This window comes from Eubalaena glacialis, chromosome 15 (genome assembly GCF_028564815.1).
Source record: "Eubalaena glacialis isolate mEubGla1 chromosome 15, mEubGla1.1.hap2.+ XY, whole genome shotgun sequence".
Classification (NCBI taxonomy): Eukaryota; Metazoa; Chordata; class Mammalia; order Artiodactyla; family Balaenidae; genus Eubalaena; species Eubalaena glacialis.
In genome coordinates, this window is record NC_083730.1 from 66,592,713 (window position 1) to 66,616,932 (window position 24,220).

General features: G+C 45.5%; 1 protein-coding gene across 3 annotated transcripts in view; it reads left to right on the top strand.

Annotated features, from left to right (window-relative positions):
• Nucleotides 1–24,220, top strand: part of DGCR2 (DiGeorge syndrome critical region gene 2) — a 70,824-nt gene that overhangs the window by 15,301 nt on the left and 31,303 nt on the right. For all 3 annotated transcript variants that reach the window (XM_061170496.1, XM_061170495.1, XM_061170494.1), the window contains exon 2: nt 16,313–16,435. In XM_061170496.1, coding sequence (XP_061026479.1) covers nt 16,313–16,435 — 123 coding nt within the window. The remainder of the gene's footprint in view (nt 1–16,312; nt 16,436–24,220) is intronic.

The following is a 24,220-nucleotide window of genomic DNA, read 5'->3' on the forward strand; positions in this document are numbered from 1 at the left end:
GTAGGTGCATATGAATAATTATTTTAAACGTAAATGGACTGAGTACTCCAATCAGAAGACAGAGAGTAGCTGAATGGATGCACAAAATAAGACCCATATATGTGCTGCCTAAAGGTAACTCACCTCACATGTAAAGCCACACAGACTGAAAGTGAGGGGATAAAAGAAGGTATTTCATGCTAATGGAAGTGAAAAGAAAACTGAGGTAGCAATACTTACATCAGACAAAATACACTTTAAAACAAAGATTGTAAGAAGTGGGGCTTCCCTGGTGGTGCAGTGGTTGAGAATCTGCCTGCTAATGCAGGGGACACGGGTTCGAGCCCTGGTCTGGGAAGATCCCACATGCCGCGGAGCAACTAGGCCCGTGAGCCACAACTACTGAGCCTGCGCGTCTGGAGCCTGTGCTCTGCAACAAGAGAGGCCGCGATAGTGAGAGGCCCGCACACTGCAATGAAGAGTGGCCCCCGCTTGCCACAACTAGAGAAAGCCCTCGCACAGAAACGAAGACCCAACACAGCCAAAAATAAATAAATAATAAAAATAAGTAAATTAAAAAAAAAAAAGATTGTAAGAAGTGACAAAAAGGATATTACATACTAATCAAGGGATCAATCCAAGAATAAAATATAACAATTGTAAATATACATGCACCCAGGGACTTCCCTGGTGGTCCAGTGGTTAACACTTTGCCTTCCAATGCAGGGGGTGCAGGTTCGAACCCTGGTCAGGGAGGTAAGATCCCACATGCCTCAGGGCCAAAAAACCAAAACAGAAAACAGAAGCAATATTGTAACAAATTCAATAAAGACTTTAAAAATTCAGTCCACGTTAAAAAAAAAAAGTCTTAAAAAATATATATATACATGCACCCAACATAGGAATAACCTAAGTACATAAAACAACATAAAGGGTGACATTGATAGTAACACAATAATAGTAGGGAATTTTAACATCCCATTTTCATCAATGGACAGATCAGCCAGAAGGAAAATCAGTAAGGAAACACTGGTCTTAAACAACACATTAGACAGATGGACTTAATAGACCTATATAGAACATTCCATCTGAAAGCAGCAGAATACACATTCTTTTCAAGTGCACGCGGAACATTCTCCAGCATAGACCATATGCTAGGCCACAAGACAAGTCTCAGTAAATTTAAGAAGACTGAAATCATATCAAGCATCTTTTTCTACCACAACACTATGAGACTAGAAATCAACTACAAGAAAAAATACAAAAAACACAAACATGTGGAGGCTAAACAATATACTGCTAAACAACCAATGGATCATTGAAGAAATAAAATTTTTAAATTCCTGGAGATACATGAAAACAAAAACACAATGATCCAGGGACTTCCCTGGTGGTCTGGTGGTTAAGAATCCACCTTCCAATGCAGGGGACGTGGGTTCGATCCCTGGTCGGGGAACTAAGACCCCACATGCCGTGGGGCAACTAAGCCTGTGCACCACAACTAGAGAGCCTGCGTGCCGCAACTACAGAGCCCATGCGATCTGGAGCCCGCGCACCATAACTGGAGAGAAGCCCACACACTGCAACAAAAGATCCTGCGTGCTGCAACTAAGACCTGATGCAGCCAAAAATAAATAAATAAAAAATAACACAGTGATCCAAAATCTATAGGATATAGCAAAAGCAGTTCTGAACGTTTATAATGATATAAGCTACCTCAGGAAATAAGAAAATCTCAAACAACATAAAGAAACTAGAAAAAGAAGAACAAAACCCAAAGTTAGTAGAAAGAAAGAAAGAAAGATCAGAGCAGAAATAAATAAAATATAGAGACTAAAAAACAATAGAAAATATCAATGAAACTAAGAGCTGGGTTTTTGAAAAGCTAAACAAAATTGATAAACCTTTAGCCAGACTCATCAGTAAGAAAGAGAGAGGGCCCACATAAAATCCGAAATGAAAAAGGAGACATTACAATTGATACCACAGAAATACAAAGGATCATAAAAGACTGCTATGAACAATTATATGTTAATAAAATGGACAACCTAGAAGAAATGGACAAATTCCTAGAAATGTAAAATCTCCCAAGACTGAACCAGGAAGAAATAGAAAATATGAACAGACCAATTACCAGTAATGGAATTGAATCAGTAAGAAAAAAAAACTCCCAACAAACAAAAGTCCAGGACCAGATGGCTTCACAGGTGAATTCTACCAACCATTTAGAGAAGAGTTAATATCTTTCCTTCTCAAACTATTCAAAAAAGTTACAGAGAGGAATGCTTCTGAACTCATTCTGTGAGGCCAGCATCACCCTGATACCAAAACCAGACAAAGATATCACAAAAAAAGAAAATTACATTCCAATATCATTGATGAACATAGATGCCAAAATCCTCAACAAAATATTAGCAAACCGAATTCAACAATACATTAAAATCCCGGACTTCCCTGGTGGCACAGTGGTTAAGAATCCACCTGCCCAATGCAGGGGACACGGATTCGATCCCTGGTCTGGGAAGCAAATAAGCCCATGCGCCACAACTACTGAGCCTGCGCTCTAGAGCCCGTGAGCCACAGCTACTGAAGCCTGCACGCCCTAGAGCCCGCGTGCCGCAACTACTGAGCCCGCGTGCTGCAACTACTGAAGCCTGCGTGCCTAGAGCCCGTGCTCTGCAACAAGAGAAGCCACCACAATGAGAAGCCCACGCACCGCAACAAAGAGTAGCCCCCACTCGCCACAACTAGAGAAAGCCTGTGCGCAGCAATGAAGACCCAACACAGCCAAAAATTAAAAAAAAAAAATTAAAAAAAATAAACAAACAAAAAAACCAATACATTAAAATCCCCACGATCAAGTAGGATTTCTCTCAGTGATGCAAGGATGGTTCACTATCCACAAATCAATCAATGTGATGCACCACATTAACAAATTAAAGAATAAAAATGTCATCTCAATAGACGTGGAAAAACTTTTGACAAAATTCAGCATCCGTTTGTAATTTTAAAAAACTCTCAACAAAGTAGGTATAGAAGAGACGTACCTGAACATAATAAAGGCCATATATGACAAGTCCACAGCTAACATCATTCTCAACAGTGAAAAGCTGAAAGCATTTCCTATGAGACCAGGAACAAGACAAGGATGCCCACTCTTGCCACTTTTTATTCAACAGAGTAATGGAAGTCCTAGGTACAGCAATCAGACAAGAAAAAGAAATTAAAAAAAAAAAAAAAAGAATAGGGACTTCCCTGGCCGTCTAGTGGTTAAGACTCCATGCTCCCAATGCAGGGGACCCGGGTTCTGTCCCTGGTCAGGGAACTTAGATCCCGCATGCCGCATGACGTGGCCAAAAAAGAAGAAGAAGGAAAAAGAAGGAATAAAAGGAATCCAAATTGGAAAGGAAGAAGTAAAACTGTCAATGTTTGCAGATGACATGATACTACACATAGAAAATTCTAAGGACGCCACCAAAAAACTGCTGGAGCTCATCAATGAATTTTGTAAAGTTGCAGGATACAAAATTAATATACAGAAATCTGTGGCATTTTTATACACTAACACTGAACTGTCAGAGAAATTAAGAAAACAGTCCCATTTACAGTCACATAAAAAAGAATAAACATTTAAAAATGGGCAGAGATGTGAATAGATGTTTTTCCAAAGAAAACATACAGATGGCCAACAGGCACGTGAAAAGATGCTCAACACCACTAATCATCAGTGAAATGCAATTCAAAACCACAATGAGATATCACCTCACAGCTGTCGGAATGGCTGTCATCAAAAAGACAACAAATAACAAGTGTTGGCAAGGATGTGCAGAAAAGGGAACCTCCGTGCACTGTTGGTGGGAATGTAAATTGGTGCAGTCACTATGGAAAACAGTATGGAGAGTCCTCAAAAAGTTAAAAATAAAACCACCATATACGGTGCAGCAGTTCCATTCCTTGGTATTTATCCAAAGAAAATGAAAATACTAAGTAAAAGAGATATATGCACACCTATGTTTATTGCAACATTGTATACAATAGCCAGGATATGAAAGCAACCTAAGTGTGCCCATCAATTGATGAGTAGATGAAGAAGATGTGGTATATATATACAGTGGGATATTACTCAGCCATAAAAAGAATAAAATCTTGCCATTTGTATCAACGTGGATGTACCTAGAGGGTCTTATGCTAATTGAAATAAGTCGGAGAAAGACAAATACTGTATGATTTCACTTATATGTTGAATCTAAAAAAAAACAAAACAGGGACTTCCCTGGTGGTCCAGAGGTTAAGACCCTGCCTTCCCAATGCAAGGGGCCCAGGTTCGATCCCTGGTCAGAGAACTAGATCCCGCGTGCTGCAACTAAAGATCCTGCATGCCGCAACAAAGGTGCCACGTGCTGCAGCTAAGACCCGGCACAGCCAAATAAATAACTAAGTAAATGAATAAATAAAAATTTAAAAAGAGACAAAACAAACAAGTGTAACAAAACAGAAACAGAGTTATAGATACAGAGAAGAAGCAGGTGGTTGCCAGAGGGGAGGGGTGGGGGAAGGAAAGAAATAGGTGAGGGAGATTAAGAGGTTCAAACTTACAGTTGCAATGTAATTGGTTCACAGGTATGAAATATACAACATAGGGAATATGGTCAATAATATTATAATAACTTTGTATGGTGACAGGTGGTAGCTGGAGTTGTGATCATTTGAAGTGTATAGAAATATAGAATCACTGTGTTATATAACGGAAACTAACATAGTGTTGTAGGTCAGTTATACTTCAAAAACAAAAAATAAACTCAGAGAAAAGAGATCAGATTTGTGGTTACCAGAGGCGGGGGTTGGGGAGGAGGGGGAATTGGATGAAGGCAGTCGAAAGGTACAAACTTCCAGTTAGTTATAAGGTAAATAAGTGCTCAGGATGTAATGTACAACATGATAAATAGAATTAACACTGCTGCGTGTTATATAGGAAAGTCGTTAAGAGAATAAACCCTAAGAGTTCTCATCACAAGGAAAAAAATGTCTCTGCTTCTTTAATTTTCTATCTGTATGAGATGATTGATATTCACTAAACTTATTGTAATAATCATTTCACGATGTCTGTAAGTCAGATCATTACGGTGCACACCTTAAACTTATACAGTGCTGTTTGTCATTATATCTCAATAAAACCGGGAGAAAAAAATAAAAGTAAAAAGTGTGTGGCATGAGTGTTGGATGAAGCTGCTGGTGGATGTTCCGTCAGAGGCGGATGCTGTTACTCCAGTTCTGCCCACCCCTTTGCCCTGGTCTCCCTCCCAAGTATGCCCCTCCCTCCCTCCCCTGCACCCAGCCCTCATAAAGTGTAGACTTGTTGCCAGTTGCTGTTCGTTCCTTGAGGTGCTGTTGGTTCAGTAGAAATGCGTGGCAATCCTGCCTCTCCTCTCTGGTCCCGTCCTTTTCCTGGGGTCTCCCCTCCTCTTTTAGGCTCACTCACTTACAGCCAGGCCTTCTTTCCCGAACATCCACCGAGGAGACTCACAGGGCAGGGCAGGCACAGCAGACCAGCCAGTGTCCTGGTTGGGCCGTGTCTGAGGAGAGAAGGTTGCAGGTCATGGTCATGTAGATGTAGATGTAGAACGTGCTTGTTATTTATGAGAAATCAACGCTGAACTTCGGCCTTGTCACTTTGTGCTGGTGGGAGCAATGTCCAGCCTTGTGACTTCTCGGCTGATGGGCGGGAGTGGCTGCCGCTCCCCTGGGGCAGGCAGGTGCCGGGAAGCAGGGGGCGTCTTCTCTCCCTCAGGTGGGCTGAGTGAGGGGGAGCCTGGCCCTGGCTCAGTGAAGGGTTTGAAGGTCACAGTCACTGGGGAGCCCCTGGTGGTAGGGAGGCACATCGAAGCATCAGTGGACGTATTTTGAAACCACCACAGGAGCCTTTTCATGTTCACAGTGCTTTGGTGCATCCCTGGCTCTGCAGGTCCCGTTGGCAGACAGGCAGCCCTGGTCCCCTGGGGCTTTGTGGGGCTGACCTCTACGGAGGCGCTGCGTTTCATGAGTCCTCTGACTTCTGTCTTAACAGAGAGAAAATGGGTCAGAATCAGAAAATTTGGACCCAACCCTCTGAAGGACGATGGGTTAGTCACGCCCCACATCAGAGTGCAGAGCATCCTGACGGGGCGGCTGTGATTCCTGCCCGGATTCCATTTAGCTTTGCTGGCTTCGGGGCTGGGGATCTGGGTCCTATCCCGCTGTGCCAGCCCGACAGGGGACAGGGCAGGTGGGTCAGCCCTTCTGCTGAGGGAGCTAGGCGGCTGAGGCGGGGATAGCATAAGCAGCGGGGTGTCTGGCCTGCCTTTAAACCCCACTGGTAACACTTCAGTCTATAGTTTGCCCTGAGCCATGCGCCTCCGTCTCCCTCTAGAACTCTGGGCCCTCGGGCTTGAGTGTCACAGGCAGCTGGTCTCTGAGCGCCTTGCGGCTTGAAGATCAGATGTCAGTGTCCCTCCTGCTGTGACCCTGCCGTCTGCCTGAGCCCAGGGCCGCCCAGGCCTCCTGTCCACGGGGCCTCGACGGGGCGCCGCACCGTTCAGAGCCCTGGGCCTGCCCCTTTCCCCGGGCAGGTCCCTCCGAGAGCATGTTCCTCCTCAGAGGGCCCCGGAGTCATTCCAGGAGACGGAGGACACACATGAAGCTGTGCAGCTGGCCACCTCCTTGGGGCCTCGTGTCCACCGCCCTTAGGAGGGGATGGAGCCCAGCAAGGTGGAGTAGGGGTCTTGGCTGACAAGGGGCTTCACTGCAGTCCGGGAGCTGAGGCCTGCGGTTTGTCTCGGGACAGGTCCCTGGGGCCTCTTTCAAAGCTCATCTCCCTGTATATCATGCCAGGAACATGCTGGAGCCGTGAAGTGATAGCGACTGGGAACCACTGGGAATGGGCCAGGGGTGCTACAGGGGGAGCCGTGGGAATAGCTGAGTCAGGGTTCCCAAGAACATGGGAGGAGGGGGTGCCGGAGGAAGGCTGGAGGCGGCCCTTCACCTCCTGAAAGGGCAAGTGGCACTTGGAACCCGTCGGGAAGGTGGGAGTTGCTGATGTAATCTCAGTTGGTTCTAGAACGGCCTCCCAGGCCCTGCTGCCATGGGTGTTCTGGGGCTACTCCTGCGTGGCTCCTCACAGCGTGACCGTGAAGGCACTTGGTCCCTTTGGTTCATGTGTCCCGCTGGGCCTGGCCACACAGGGCTCCCTCCAGGGCACACGCCCCACCTTCCCTGATTGTGGCAGGGGTCCAGCCCAGGGCCTTCCCTGTGGTCACTGGGGGTTCAGGCCCCTTATTCTCAGCCTCTGACCTTGGGACTCAGGTGAGCCCTCTGCGGCGGCCCGCCTTGCAGGGCGACCTGCGGATCTGCATCTGACTTCTCTGCGTTGTCAGCACTTGTTAGCAGGGACCGGCAGCCCTCATGCCCAGGCGCCATGCCTTCTAGCCCTGCGCAGTGCTGCCCAGCGCCCACTGGGCCCCACCCTGAGCTCTTTCCGGGGAAGCATGTGCGAACCATGTTGGGGAGGCCGGGTGGCCTAGGGCTGGGCCTGCGGGCCGCTGGGAGCCTGGGCCGTGGTGGCTGGGGAGAGGGGGCCCAACCCGCTCCTGCACTTCTGGGCTGAGTTTTGATTTCCCAAGTGATGGGCTTCTGCTGTATGCTATCTTCCTCTATTTCTCTTTTTTAATAAATTTATGTATTTTTGGCTGCGTTGGGTCTTCGTTGCTGTGCGCAGGCTTTTTCTAGTTGCGGCAAGCGGGGGCTACTCTTCACTGTGGTGTGCGGGCTTCTCATTGCAGTGGCTTCTCTTGTTACGGAGCATGGGCTCTAGGCGCTCGGGCTTCAGTAGTTGTGGCGCTCGGGCTCTAGAGCACAGGCTCGGTAGTTGTAGTGCACAGGCTTAGTCTGCGGCATGTGGGATCTTCCCAGACCAGGGCTCAAACCCGTGTCCCCTGAATTGGCAGGTGGATTCTTAACCACTGGTGCCACCAGGGAAGTCCCCCTCTATTTCTTTCTTTTTTTTTTTTTTTTTGGCCACACCATATGGCATGTGAGATCTTAGTTCCCTGACCAGGGATTGAACCCGGGCCTGGGCAGTGAAAGCGCAGAGTCCTAACCACTGGTCCGCCATGTAAGTCCCTTCCTCTATTTCTTTGTGGGTAAATGTTGAGAGAAAATCAGTTCCAGACAGTTTAGGCCATGTACTAAATTTCACACAGAAACCTGAGACAGCTCACTTTACATAATTTAAAATGAGGCCAAGACTTGCTGACAAAGAAGAAATTGAATCTAGAGAAAGAATCTACTGCAGAGACATGACATTTCTACAGGGCACGAGTCCTTCAGGCCCCAGACATCGCGTGGTTAAAGCAGTAGCTCTGGGCTTCCCTGGTGGCGCAGTGGTTGAGAATCCGCCTGCCAATGCGAAGGACACGGGTTCGGGCCCTGGTCCAGGAAGATCCCACATGCTGTGGAGCAACTAAGCCCGTGCACCACAACTACTGAGCCTGCGCTCTAGAGCCCGCGAGCCACAACTACTGAGCCCGCACTCTAGAACCTGCGAGCCACAGCTACTGAGCCCATGCGCCTGGAGCCCATGCTCCACAAGAGAAGCCACCTCAATGAGAAGCCTGTGCACACAACGAAGAGTAGCCCCCGCTCGCCGCAACTAGAGAAAAAGCCCGTGCACAGCAACGAAGACCCAATGCAGCCAAAGATAAAAATAAATAAATAAATTTATTTAAAAAACAAAAAAGCAGTAGCTCTCCCCATGTGGCTGGGGTTTCTAGGACTCCAAGAGGTCGGATGATTTTCATGACAGCACCAAGGGGTCCTCTGCCTCTCTCTCCCTCTCACAGGTGCAGAGTGCTGTTTCCAGAGGCTACCTGATGTGATGGCCAGTGGGATATGTGCTTGGGATTCTCTCTCTTTTCATTCATTCATTCATTTATTTATTCTCTCTCCTTTCTTTTAAAGGGTTTTTAAAAATTGTGGTAAAATTCACATGACATCAGGTTTACCAGTTTAACCATTTTAAGTGTACAGGTCAGTGTAAGTACATTGGCAGTGGTGTGCAGCCGTCACTGCCATTCATCTCCAGAACTTTTTCATCTTCCCAAACTGAAACTCTGTCCCCATCAGACAAAAGCTCCCCATCCCCAACCCCCGGCCCCTGACAACCTCTTCTACTTTCTGTCTCTGTGGATTTGACTGCTCCAGGGACTTCATGTAAGTGGAGTCGTACAGTACTTGTCTTCCTGTGTCTGGCTTGTTTCACTGAGTATAATGTCCTTAAGGTTCATCCACATTGTAGCATGTGTCAGAATTTGCTTCCTTTTTATGACCCAGTAATATTCCATTGTATGGACAGGCCACAGCTTGTTTATCCATCATCTGTTGCTGGACACCTGGGTTGTTCCTCCTCTTGGCTCTGGTGAGTCATGCTGCTGTGAGCATCAGAGGACAGGTGTCTGTGAGTCCTGGCGTTCAGTTCTCTTGGACACATACCTAGGAGTGGGATTGCTGGCTCCTGTAGTAACTCTGTGTTTAAGCTTTTTTTTTTTCTTATATTGGAGTATAGGTGATTTACAATGTAGTGCTAGTTTCAGGTGTACAGCAAAGTGATTCAGTTATACATATATCCATTCTTTTTTCAGATGCTTTTCACATATAGGTTATTACAGACTATTGAATAGAGTTCCTTGTGCTATACAGGAGGTCCTGGTAGTGTGTATATGTTAATCCAGCCTCTTAATTTATCCCTCCGCCTGACCTTTCCCCTTTGGTAACCATAAGTTTGTTTTCTAAGTCTGTGAGTCTGTTTCTGTTTTGTAAATAAGTTCATTTGTATCATTTTTAGATTCCACATGTAAGTGATATCATATGGTATTTGTTTTTCTTTGTCTGACTTCACTTAGTGTGATAATCTCTAGATCCATCCATGTTGCTGCAAACGGCATTATTTCATCTTTTTTTATGGCTGAGTAATATTCCATTGTATATATGTACCACATCTTTATCCATTCATCTGTTGGTGGACATTTAGGTTGCTTCCATGTCCTGGCTATTGTAAATAGTGCTGCAGTGAACATTGGGGTGCATGTATCATTTCAAAGTATGGTTTCCTCCAGATATATGCCCAGGAGTGGGATTGCCGGATCATATGGTAGCTCTATTTTTAGTTTTTGAGGAACCTCCGTACTGTTCTCCATAGTGACTGCACCAGTTTACCTCCCACCAATAGTGTGGGAGGGGTCCTTTTTCTCCACACCCTCTCCAGCATTTATGATGTGTTTAACCTTTTGAGTAAATGCTTGGGAAACTTGTGTTTACACAGTTTCTCAGCTTTAATTTCCAATACAGTAAATGTTGATAGATGTATCCCATATAAACAAAAGATGTTTGGTGTCCTCAGAATTTTTAAGAGTTTAAAAAGGTTTTGAAATGAAAAGATTTGAGAAGTAGTGTGAAAGAAGTTCATATTTTGGTGGTGTGGCCTTGCACGTACATGGTGAGGGCATGGATTATTTCAAAAAGCATGAACAATCCATTGGCTAGAATAGCCAGCCAGGAGATAGTCATCACAAGAGGGGGCTGGGACAGGACCTTGGTGAAGCCAGTAGTGGAAAGAGGGGGAGACGATTTTTGAGCAGCTTTGTACGTGGCAGAAATTGTGCTGGATGCTTTACAAGGGGACCCGAGAGGATATTGAGGAAGAAAGGAAAGGGAATGTTGATTTACAGCTGGAGTAACACCAGTGAGACCCTCGGGAATCCCCAGCGGACACAGTAAGCAGCTAACCGTGTGTTGGTCCCCGCCTGGCATGCGAGGCAGGCTGTGCCACATACTGGCTCTTCCTGCTCCGTTGACCACACTAGCGCAATCACCTGGAGGGTTGCCCAGCACGAAGTGGTGCTTGGCAAATATTTTTTGAATGAGCAATTCACATGTGTTAACCAGTGATTCACAGGTTGGATTGCTTTCTGAACAGCCCCTGCACTGTGCAGGTGAGTCAGGAAGGGAAAGAACCTTCCCGGGGATATCAGAACTGATGACGCTTTGTTAGCGACTTAAAGAACAGAGTAGTTCAGTTCGGCAGACATTCAGTGGGCACCTCCCTGTGTTAGGTGCTGGGTATGGGTAGGTTTATTTCGACACTTAACTCTAGAACAGGGTTTGGCAAACTGCAGCCTGCAGCTGGCTGCTCGTTTTGGTCTTCTTTTGTCTTACACGTTGCTGCATCTCAGTGGTTCATTCCTTTTTACTGCTGAGTAGTATTCCATGGTATGGCTCCACTGCAGTTTGTTTATCCATTCAGTTGTTTGGGGCATTTGGGTTGTTTCCAGCTTTTGGCTATTGCAAATAATATTACTCTGAACATGTCTCTGTATGGTCATATACTTCTCTTGGATAAATCCCTAGGAGTGGAATGACTGTGTCATATGGTAGGTATATATTCAGCCTTTTAGAAACTGTCAAACTGTTTTCCACAGTAGTTGTACCATTTTTACATTCCCACTAGCACTGTAGGAGAGTTCTAATTACCTCACATATTGTCAGCTCTTGGTATCGTCATTTTTCATTTTAGCCATTCTAATATGTAATGGTATCTCATTAGGACTTTAATTTGCATTTCCTTAATGAGTAATGATGTTGAGCATCTTTTTATGTGTTTTTGCCATCTGTATATCTTCTTTGGTTAATTGTGCTTTTTTTTTTTTTTTATTTTTGGCCATGCCTCAAGGCTTACGGGATCTTAGGTCTCCAACCAGGGATTGAACCTGGGGCCCTGGCAGCCTGGCAGTGAGAGCACCGAGTCCTAACTACTGGACCACCAGGGAATTCCCTAGTTAATTGTCCATTAAAATCTTTTGCCCATTTAAAAAATTGGGTGGGTTGTTTTCTTTTGAGAATATGAGAGTTCTCAAAAGAAATACGAGAGTTCTTTATATATTCTGCATACAAATCCTTTATCAGATGTGTGATTTACAGTTCTTCTCTCCCAGTATGCGACTTTTCTTTTTATTCTCTTAACAATGTCTTTTGAAAAGGAAAGTTCTCTATTTTAATGAAGTCCAATTTATCAACTTTTTCTTTTATGGATTATACTTCTGGTGTAGGTATCTAAGAAATCTTTGCCTCATCCAAGGTCGCAAAGAATTTCTCCTATGTTTTCTTCTAGAAGTTTTATAGTTTTAGGTTTTACGTTTAGCTCTGTGATTTATTCTGAGTTAATTTTTGGCACAAGAAATGGATCACAGTTTTTCTTTTCTTTTTTTAAATGGCTATCCAGTTGTTATTTTCTCTGTTTTCTTGTGCCATCAATTTTCTCTCTGATCTTTTTTTACTTCTTGGCTGCTGCTTACTTTGGGTTCATTTGTTCTTCTGATTTCTTAAAGTGGCAGCTGAGGTCATCGATTTGAGACCTTTCTTCTTTTCTGATATAGGAATTTTAAGCATTTTAAAATATTTATTTGTTTGTTTACAGCTGTGTTGGGTCTTTGTTGCTGCACGCAGGCTTTCTCTAGTTGCCGCGAGCAGGGGCTACTCTTCGTTGCAGTGCATGGGCTTCTCATTGCAGTGGCTTCTTGTTGTGGAGCACGGGCTCTAGGCGCTCGGGCTTCAGTAGTTGTGGTGCACGGGCTTAGTTGCTCCTCGGCTTGTGGGATGTTCCCAGACCAGGGCTCGAACCCGCATCCCCTGCATTGGCAGGTGGATTCTTAACCACTGCGCCACCAGGGAAATCCCCTGATATAGAAATTTAATGCAATACATTTGCCTCTGTGAACTGCTTTAGTTGCATTTCACAAATTTTCATTAAATTAAAATGCTTTCTAATCTCCCTTTTCATTTCTCCTTTGACTAATAGGCTATTTAGAAGTATGTCAGTTGTTTTCCATACAGTTGGGGGATTTCCCAGGCATCTTTCTGCTGTTGATTTTTTTTTTAAATTAATTTATTTATTTTTGGCTGAGTTGGGTCTTCATTGCTGTGCACGGACTTTTCTCTAGTTGCAGTGAGCAGGGGCTACTCTTCGTTGCGGTGCGCAGGCTTCTCATTGCAGTGGCTTCTCTTGTTGTGGAGCACGGGCTCTAGGCGTGCGGGCTTCAGTAGTTGTGGCACACGGGCTCAGTAGTTGTGGCTCACAGGCTCTAGAGCGCAGGCTCAGTAGTTGTGGTGCACGGGCTTAGTTGCTCCGTGGCATGTGGGATCTTCCCGGAGCAGGGCTCGAGCCCGTGTCCCCTGCATTGGCGGGCGGATTCTTAACCACTGTGCCACCAAGAAAGCCCCTGCTGTTGATTTTTAATTTAATTCCATTGTGATCAAAAAACACACTTAAATTTGAACCTTTATGAATGTATTGAGATTTGTTTTATGGCTCATATATTTATCTATTATGGTCAATGTTTTGTACGCATGTGAAAAGAATGTGTATTCTGCTGTAGTCGGGCAGAGATTTCTGTGAATGTCGGTTGGGTCCAGCTGGTTGATAGTGTTGTTCAGGTTGTCTGTATCCTTGCTGATTTTCTGTCTGCTTGTTCTATCAGTTATTGAGAGAAGGGATTGAAGTTGATTGTGAATTTGTCTATTAGCAGTTACAGCAGTTTTTCCTTCATTTAAAGCTCTGCTATAGATGCAGAGACATTTAAGGTTATTATGTCCTTTATCACTATTACATACCTTTTTCATTCCTCGTAATATTATTTGCCCCGAAGTCTCCTTTGTGTGGTATTAATACAGCCACCCCTGGGACTTCCCTGGTGGTGCAGTGGTTAAGAATCTGCCTGCCAATGCAGGGGACACGGGTTCGAGCCCTGGTCCGGGAAGATCCCACATGCCGCGGAGCAGCTAAGCCCGTGCGCCACAACTACTGAGCCTGCGCTCTAGAGCCCACAAGCCATAAATACTGAGCCTGTGTGCCACAACTACTGAAGCCCATGCGCCGAGAGCCCGTGCCCCGCAACAAGAGAAGCCACCGCAATGAGAAGCACGCCCACCGCAACGAAGAGTAGTCCCTGCTCACCGCAACTAGAGAAAGCCCCCATGCAGCAACAAAGACCCAACGCAGCCAAAAAATAAATCAAAAAATATATATATATATAAATATGTATATATACAGCCACCTCTGCTTTCTTTTGATCCGTGTTAGCATGACATATCTTTGTCCATTGTTTCATATTCACCTATTTGTGTCCTTATATAAAGTGGGTTTCTTTTAGACACATGTAGTTTCATCATGCTTTTTTACCTATGTAACAAATTCTGCCTTTTAATTAGGGTGTTTCGATCACCCCATATGTTTATTGATCAGGCAAATTTGATTACAGTCTACCATTTTGTCGTTTGTTTTCTATTTGTGCCAATTGTTGTTTCCTTTTCCCTTTGTTTATTCTTCCTTTGGGTTGAGTATGTTTTGTTCCTTTTGTCTTCCTCATTGGCTTATTTGCTGTAGCTCTTGTGTTAGCTTAGTGATATTCAACTTTAACTTATCGCATTCATGGGACAGACCACTTTACCTGTAGTGTTAGAGCCTTTAAACGGTATGCTTCAGTTTCTCCCTTCCCGGCTTTTGTGCTGCTGTTGTCACAATTTTACTTCCACTCAGGTTATATTTATTTATTTATTTTTTAAAATATGTGGTTTAACACCAAGTTTGAATGCAAAGTTAATTTTTTAAAAAATATTAATTAATTAATTTATTTTGGCTGTGTTGGGTCTTCGTTTCTGTGCGAGGGCTTTCTCTAGTTGCGGCAAGTGGGGGCCACCACTCAGGTTATAAACCCCACAATGGAGTATGTGTGCATTTGCTTTAAATGCCTCCAGGTTGGCAGTCTTTTCTTTTTTCCTCTCAGACTGAGAAGTGTTGTTCCAGCGTCTTCCAGCTTGTGTTGTTTCTAGTGAGAAATCTGCTGTCATCTTTACTTTGTTTTTCTGTGCATCATGTCTTTTTTATCTGCTTTTAAGACTTTTCTCCTTATTGCTGGTTTTAGGCAATTTGATTGTGATGTGCCCTGGCGTATTTTTCTCTCTATTTCTTGTGTCTGCGGTTCATCGAGCTACTTGGATCTGTGGGTTTATAGTTTTCATCACATTGGGGAATTTTTCTGCCATTGTTTCTTCAAATATTTTTTCTGTTTCCCCTCCGTGTACATGTGTGCAGGTGGCTTGAAGTGGTCCCAGAGCCACAATTCATTTTTTTCTAGCCTTCTTTCCTTTCTGTTTAGAGTTTCTGTTGTCTGTGCAGTGTGTTTGTATCTCTCACAGTAGGTTTCTTTCTTCGTGTCTTCCATATCTCTACTTAACATGTTTAATCTTTCCTCTAACTTCTTCAATATTTGCAATACAGTTATAATAATTCTTAATGTTTTTATCTTTTCTGTCATTTCTGCCATTTCTGGATTGGTTTTTTTTTTTCCTTCTCATTTTGGTCATAATTTTCTGTTTGCATATCTGGTAATTTTTTTATTGGATGGCAGACTATGAATTTTGACTTTCTGAGTTCTGCATATTTCTGCATATTCCTATAAATATTCTTGAGCTTTGTTTTAGGATGTGACTTGCAAACAGTTTGGTCATTTCAGCTCTTCGTTTTAATCTTGGTTAGTCAGGACTAGGGCAGCATTTAGCCTAGAGTTAATTTTTCCCCACTAACCAGGCAAGACTCTTCTGCATCTTGACCCAGTGCCCCATGAATTAGAAGTTTTTTCCAGTGTGGATCCTGAGAACAGGCGCTTTTGTGGCCCTGATGAGCTTCAGTTATTGTTATTGTTCCCTCTTACCCCAAGGATGGTCTCTCCCCGGCCGTGCCTGCTGACGGCACACCTGAGAGCCAGGGCGGGCGGGTGGCAGGAGCTGGCTGACCCCTGCCTCAGTCAGGCCCTTCGGTACTGAATTACTCAGTGTTTTGTCTGGTCCCCTATTACAGTTGCTTCCAGAAACCACTGCCCATTGTACCTTCCTTAAAGCACAGGTCTTGTCATGTCACTTACTGGCTAAATCACCTTTGCTCCATACAACATGTGACCTGAAGTTCGAAATACCTTCCTCCCACCTGTCCCCGTGGTCTCGGTTCGTGGCGGGCTCCCCTGTTCCTCCCCTCCTGCGCCATCCTGTGCACCTTGTGAAGCCTCGGGAGCCCCGTGCCCCCACCTCATCCAGGCAGTGGCCTGGGGCCCCGGGTGGGGGCAGCCTCTCCCCCTGCATTCACCTAGCGTGCTGGCACCTCTGTCTGGTCAGTGTCTGTGTCGCCCCTGCCCCGTGTGCTCAGAGGTGCAGGTGGCGCCACATCCTCAACGGCCTCTTGCCTTTGGTCCTACAGAGCTGCGGTGCAACCCAGGCCAGTTTGCCTGTCGCAGCGGTGCCATCCAGTGCATCCCCCTCCCCTGGCAGTGTGACGGCTTGGTGACCTGTGAGGATGAGAGTGATGAAGCCGACTGTCCAGGTGAGTGTCGGGCCGGGGGACGCGTGTGGTGGCCGCCCTCCCCTCCTCCCTCTCTCTTTCTGTGTCTCTTTAAAAAATACATGCCCATTGCCAGCAGGTCCTAGCACAGCCGGTTGCAGGGCCAGGGCCATGGGGGGCATGAGGGGGCCCAAGAGGCCACGTCTGGGAGCACTGCGGCCCACAGTGAGCCCCTGGGTGGCAGCCCTGGTGACCAGCCGTGGCCCTCCTGCCATCCTGCTCACTCGGGCCCCGGAGACAGGGGTGGATGCCACACGAAGTCTGAGTTGCGGCTCCTTTGCTCGGTTCTGCTCCCGTCCCCTCGATGAGGGTTGCCCCCAAGAGCAGCGTGTTCACGGCAGCCCTGGCTCTCAGCTTGGTCCAGGGTGTGTGTGTGTGCCTGTGACACACACACATAGCACACTCATCTGCTGAAGACCTGGGTGTCGGCTCGAGGTGTTGGACAGTATCTGCCTGTGAAGGTGACCGTTGAGAGACGACCCCTCCCGGTCGTCCTGGAGCCTGTTCTGGCTTGGCTGTCTCGTGTGTGTCTCTGGTTGAGGCGTCTGTCTTTCTGGTGACATTGGGGATGGTGGCGGCCAGGCTGGGAGCCTCCAGGGCAGGCCCGTGTCTGGGAGCCCACCCGGTCATTGAATATCTTTGTGGGTGCGGGGTGCAGGCAGGGGCTCAGCTGTGACCTTCCTGATGTGGTGAAGTTTAAGTAAATCTGTGGGAAGTCCTAGCTGTGCTAGGTCTGGCTACTTTTGAACTTGGACTGCAGGACTTCTTGAGTGACCACAAGAGATTATTTCATTGTCCTGCTAAAAGGCTGCTAAAATTATAACAAAAAAGTACAAAAGATGTAAAACCACAGGGACCAAGAAAATGGTAAAAGATGACACAGTAGATCAGTAATTTCAGCAGTATTTTGGGGAGGTAGAAAGCAGATGGTGTGCCTGATGCAGTCTGGGCCTTCAGGACAGTCCCTGCCTTTCAGGGGCTGGAGCTGTCTTACCCAGACCCCCTGCCAGAGGCTTCTGGTGTTGTTTAGCCCCTGAGATGCATTCCTGTGACATTTGGAAGGTGGAAGGGAGGGGGCCCCTTCTTCCCCTGGCCACAGTGTGGGTGTGTGGGCTCGGACAGTGGGAGCGTGGCAGGGCTGCAGAGTGGCAGTGGTCCCGGCAGCATTTTCTGCTCAGCGGTGGGTGGCAGACTGGCCTGCTTGCTCTCAGCTGCAGCACAGAGGGGGCATTGACGGTTAGAGGTGGCCCATTTTCTTTGTGCACCCCCCAGCCTTGTCAGTTGTTTGAAAGCACAAATTCCCTTCGTGTTGGCAATACCTACGTGGTCCCTGCTCTCCTGAGTGAACCATGTCTGATACAAATGGGAATGTAAAAGTTTTACTGGAGAATTCACAGCTTTATTAAGAGACAGTAAAGAAGACTTGAATAAGTAGAGACAGGGTGTTCTTAGCAAGGAAGGCTCAGTGTGGTAAAGCTGCCTGTTCTGCTTATATTGATCTGTGGATTCAGTGTTCTGGGAAATACGATAAGTCAGTTCTAAAACCCGTGGAAGGATAAAGTCCTAATATCGTTTGTCCACTTTGAAGAAGAGAAAGAAGCACGCACCAGCCTTGCCAGTGCTGAGGCTTCCTTCACAATTGGCTCAGGGATTGGCTGGTGAGACAGAAGAGCTGCCAGAAATGGACCAGAGAAACTTGATTTGAGACAGAAGTGGATTACCCGTCACTAGACAAAGGATGGAGTCCAAAAGGAATGCCGTCAGATCCCTGATGAACAGTGTACGAAAGATCGGTTTCAGGTTAATTGAAGAAAAACTCCTGGAAGACCGTAGAGGAGAATACCTTTATGACCTTGGTAGGGAAGGTTTTTTTAAGTCACAAAAAATGTTAACTCTTAAATACAAACGACCTGTTTTACCAGATTAAAATTAAGTTCTCCCCTTTATCAAAAAGCCCCAATAAAGAATGTGAACAGACAAGTACAGAGTGGGAAGCCTATAAAGGATTATAATCCAGCGTGTGTAGAGGACTCCTGCGGATGGACAAAAGATGGTCAGGCATGTCAACGAACAAGAAAAACGAACAAGAATGGTGGCTAAACACATAAAGAGATGTCCTACCTCGTTAGTATCCAGAGGCGACAGTGAGCTCCCACTTTGCAGATACTTAAATTGGCGAAACTGAGGACGTCTGACAAACCCGGGTGTTGGAGGTCTTTGGGCTGCTGGTGAGAGGGGTGCACTGACACACCCACTTTGGAAAACAGGCATTAACCTGCAAAGCTGAACATCCTCATATTCTGTGATCCAGGATTGCCATTTGGGGGAAGCTCTGGAGAAATTTTTGCAGTGCTGTTCATACTAATGTACAGCTTGGAAACAACCCAAATGTGTGTTCACACAGCGGAGTATTTGATCCAGCGACAGCAGGTGCCTGTTAGGTTCCTGTAGCAACACGGAAACTCTTAAAGCAGAATGTAGGTGACAGGGCAAGTTGCCCAAAAGTACACACAGCACAGTAAAGACGAGCATAACTGAGCACCATCTCATTTTCAGATACGTCCGCGTGTGGTAAACCAAGAGGAAGAAAGGCTAAACAGCCCAGATACACAAAACCCGGGCTTCCGGTTCCTTGCTAATGGGGAGACAGAGGGGTCAGCCTGGGAGAAGCAGACGTCGCGGTGCAGCCCTGTAGCAGATGACCGACTTAGCAGGGGCTGGGGGTTCACGACGTACTTTATTACTAGGCTTTACATCTTACATAAGTGCTGCATGTACTCTTTGGAATGTTTCAGATATTAGACAGCCTTGTTTGTTTTTTAAGAAAAGCCAGTGGAAGGAAAGTGAAAACTGATGTGGCAGAGAAAGTGCAGCCGCGGGCCTGCTTGGGGAAGAGAACACCAGGAAATGAGCCAGTTTGCCCAGCAGGCCCTAAATGCCCAGTCTGGTGGGCATCTGGCTGGGGGTGGCTGGGCTTCCTCACTTCCTCACTTTCTCCACGGGGCTAGATGACTCTTCCATGGCAGACATGAAGCTTATTTTCCACACTTTGGCTGTCCAGTATGGTAGCCACGAGTCACGTGTGGCTTCTGAGTGCCTGAAATGTGGCCGTTTCCAACTAAGATGCATCACAACTGTAAAGTATACACTGAATATCAAAGAGTTAGTACAAAAAAGTAAAACAGCTCATTAATACTTTTTAATATTTATTACATGTTGAAATTATAGTACTTTGGATATATTGGGTTAAATACAATTATTAAAATTAATTTCATCTCTTTTCAAATGTTGCTTGCATTATATTTCTGTTAGATAGCACTTGGACTTACAGTCTGCAGCATAGGAGGCACCAAGCCCAGCAGAGAGGAGCCATGGAGGTGGAAAACAGAGGAATTAAGAGAAATTCTCTATGGGGACAGATGAGACCCTTGACCATATCTTCTGCCCTGCTCCCCAAATGGTCTGTTTCCTCAGGCAGGGGGTTGTGCAAGTCTTTTCCGGAGAAATTGGCGCATCATGGACGAGGTAGAAGCGGTATCAACAAGCTGGAGGGTTCCCACCTTGAACTCACCTGAACCCTACCAGCACCTGGCCCACAAGTGCCCACAGAGCCTCTGGCAAGCTGGACCACCTTCCTCTTAAACGTGAAAGACAGCCAGTGCTCTCTAGACTCTGGAAGAAAACAGCCACGGGATGCTCCCTGGACTCTGGATAGAGCATCCTAGACCAAAAGGACCAGCACAGAGTGGCTGAGGTAGCTAACTCTGCTGTGTGTAAAACAGCGGTTAAATGTGGGGGCTCAGAACCAAGCTGCCTGGGCTGGTTCCCCACCTCTGCCTCCTCCGGCTGTAGTCTTGTGGGCAAGATGCTTTTTGAACTTCATTGTCCTCACCTGTGAGATGGGGCTAATAGTGCCTACCTTAGGGTTGCTAGAGGATTGATGTACACGAGGTGCTTAGAGCAGAACACAGCACTCAGCAATCCCTCACTATATGTTAGCTCTTATTTTATTAATTCAGGGAGTAAAAGAAAACTTTAGCAATATATTCTTCTTTTTTTTTTTTTGGCTGCGCCACACGGTATAGCAGTATATTCTGATGTCAGCAAAATGGCTGTCTCAGAAACTTCAGACCCCCATTCTGCCATGCATACATTCAAAAAGCAACTAGAGGATGGCTAAAATAACTTCATGGAAGCTCTGGAAAACGGTCAGAGTCTATAGCAACCATGGGAACACCCAATCAGGAAAAAGCCACATTCAAGTGGTAGGAAATATCATGGCATTTTTACTCACCCTTGCCCCACTTCCTCCCCCAGTGGCACAGCACAGTCTAAAAGAAGCAACAACCCAATTCCAAATTCCTTGCCTCCAACCAGAGGGAGCAGAGTGACCTTATTTGCAACATTCTGACCTGTCTGGGGGCTGCCTGAGGGACTGATGTCTGTTTTTTCTGCCTTGGAGCTCAGATAGGGAAAAATTACATAGTTTGGATCTCAGCCTGCAAAAAACTGCAGAAAGTGTCAAGCAATGCTCACAAAAACTGGGTACAGACCTGCAGATGCCTGGGGCAAGGGACTATGGGTGGAGGAATACAGTAGTACGTCCAAGACCCTGAGAAGCAGGTGACTGGCTCTGGGAAATTAAGACATTTTAAAGCAGGCATATATACTTAAGAATCAAAAGAAGTTCACACACAGGACCAGACACAATGCAAGTGCAGAAAAGACCTAAGAAGACCTTAAGCCTTCACCCTGAGCTGGTCTCAAGGCTTAGAACAAACCCTGCTAATTAATGAAGGTCTTCCCCAATACAGAGCCAGTCTGCAAAGATTGGGAGAGGATTTATTCAAATGCCTAATTTTCAACAACAACAAAATAACAGACATACAAAGAAACAGGAGAAGACAGCCCATTTGAAGGAAGAAAATTATGTGGCAGATACTATCCCTCAAGAAACAGTGGGCCTCAGACATACTAAACAAAGGCTTTAAAGCTACCATCTTAAATGTGCTCAAAGAGGTGAAGGAAAACATGGACAAAAAACTAAACTGAATTGAAAACTTCACTAGAAGCGTTCAGCAGCAGGCTCCAGCAGGCAGAAGAAAGACTAGGTGAGCTTGAAAACTGAACATTTGAAATTACTGAGTGTTTGGAACAAAAAGAACAAAGAAAGGTGAACAGAGCCTTGGGGACTTACAGGATCACCCAACAACAACCAACAGAATGCACATCTTTTTACTCAAATGCACATTGAACATTCTCTAGGCTAGACCATATGTTAGGCCACAAAATAAGTCTGAACAAATTTAAAAGATTGAAATCATATAAATCACAGTGGAATGAAACTATAATAGTTATCAACAGTAGAAGGAAAACTGGAACATTCACAAATACATGGAAATTCAACAACATACTCTTAAACATTCATGAGTCAAGAAGAAATCACACAGGAAATTAGAAAATAATCTTGAGATAAATGAAAATGAAAAGAACAAACCATGGACTTCCCTGGTGGCGCAGTAGTTAAGAATCTGCCTGCCAATAAATAAATAAACAAATAAATTTATTTAAAAGAAAAGAAAACAACAAACCAAAACTTAGGGGCTGCAGCAAAAACAGTACTAAGAAGAAAATATGTAGCTGTAAATACTTATATTAAGAAAGAGAGAGAGAGTGTCAGCTGGAGGGAGGGAGGAAGGGTCTCAAATCAACAATCTAACTTTACACCTTAAGGAAGTAGAAAAAGAAGAACAAACTAAACTCAGTGCTAGCAGAAGGAAGAAAATAATAAAGATCAGAACAGAGGTAAACAGAATAGAAAAACAGTGGAGAAAATCAACAAAACCAAAGGTCAACAAAATTGACAAACCTTTAGCTAGATTGACTAAAGAGAAAAGACTCAGCTTCTTTGTAAAAACACCGAATGGCGAATGACGCCACTGCTGTGGAAGGGCCCAGAGGCCCTGGGAGCCCTGGAATGGGGAGAAAAATAAAGTGAGTGAAGCCGGGAAAGAAAAAAGAGAGTAAAGACTCAAATAACTAAAATAAGAAATGAAAGTTGAGGGGACTTCCCTGGGGGTCCAGTGGTAAAGAATCTGCCTTCCAATGGGGACGCGGGTTCGATCCCTGGTTGGGGAACTAAGATCCCACATGCCGCAGGGCAACTAGGCCCACGCACCACAACTACTGGGCTTGCGAGCCTCAACGAGAGAGCCCACCTGCCGCAAACTGCAGAGCCCACACGCTCTGGAGCCCACGCGCCACAACTAGAGAGAGAAAACCCGCATGCCACAACTAGAGAGAAGCCTGCGTGACAATGAAAGATCCCGTATGCCTCAACGAAGATCCCACGTGCTGCAGCTAAGACCTGACGCAGCCAAAAAAAAAAAAAAAAAAAAGAAGAAATGAAAGTTGGGACATTACTATCAATTTTACAGAAACAAAAGGATTATAAGAGAGTACTGTGGGGGAATTCCCTGGTGGTCCAGTGGTTAAGACTTCGTCTTCCAATACAGGGGGTGCGGGTTCGATCCCTGGTTGGGGAGCTGGGATCCCACATGTCTCACGGCCAAAAAGCCAAAACAGAAGCAATATTGTAACAAATTCAGTAAAGATTTCTTTTTAAAAATGGTCCACATCAAAAAAAAAAAAAGAGTACTGTGGAGAATTATATGCCAACAAATTAGAAACATAAATGACATGGACAAATTCAAAGAAACACATAACCTCCCAAAAGAAAACTGCAGACTAATGTGCCATGAACACTGATGCAAAAATCCTGAACACAATACCAGCAAACAGAATTTAACAGTACATTAAGAGGCTTACACACCATGATCAAATGGATTTATTCTTGGAATGCAAGGGTGGTTCAAAAAACTAAAATCTGTGTAATATACCACACTAGTAGAATGTAGGAAAAAACACATGATCTTCTTGATGCAGGAAAAGCATTTGGCAAAATTAAACATTCTTGGGGGCTTCCCTGGTGGGGCAGTGGTTGAGAATCTGCCTGCCAATGCAGGGGACACAGGTTCGAGCCCTGGTCTGGGAAGATCCCACATGCCGCGGAGCAGCTAGGCCCGTGAGCCACAATTACTGAGCCTGCGCGTCTGGAGCCTGTGCTCCACAACAAGAGAGGCCGCGATAATGAGAGGCCCGCGCACCGCGATGAAGAGTGGTCCCCACTTGCCACAACTAGAGAAAGCCCTTGCACAGAAACGAAGACCCAACACAGCCATAAATAAAATAAATAAATAAATATTTTTTAAAAAAATTAAACATTCTTTCATGGTGAAACACTCAACAAGCTAGGAATAGAAGGAAACTACCTAAACATAATAAAGGAGGAACTTAGTGGAGGAAGAGGGGCTGGGAGTCTGCCGTCCCCTCCTTAAATAAAGAACCATGACTTTCAGCTGAACTGGTATCCCCCATCCCAGAGACCCCCTGTTTTACTTTTTTTAGTAAATCCCCCGTGTTCTGCTAGGGTGAAGGAGGGGCAGGTTTCCTGAGCACACCGTGCAGGGGCTGGGATCTGGGTGTGTGGACTGCCTTCTCCCTGATTTTTTTTTAAATTAATTTATTTATTTTTGGCTGCATTGGGTCTTCATTGCTGTGCACGGGCTTTCTCTAGTTGTGGTGAGCGGCAGCTACTCTTTGTTGCGGCGCGCAGGCTTCTCATTGTCGTGGCTTCTCTTGTTGTGGAGCATGGGCTCTAGGTGTGCGGGCTTCAGTAGTTGTGGCATGCGGGGTCTAGAGCACAAG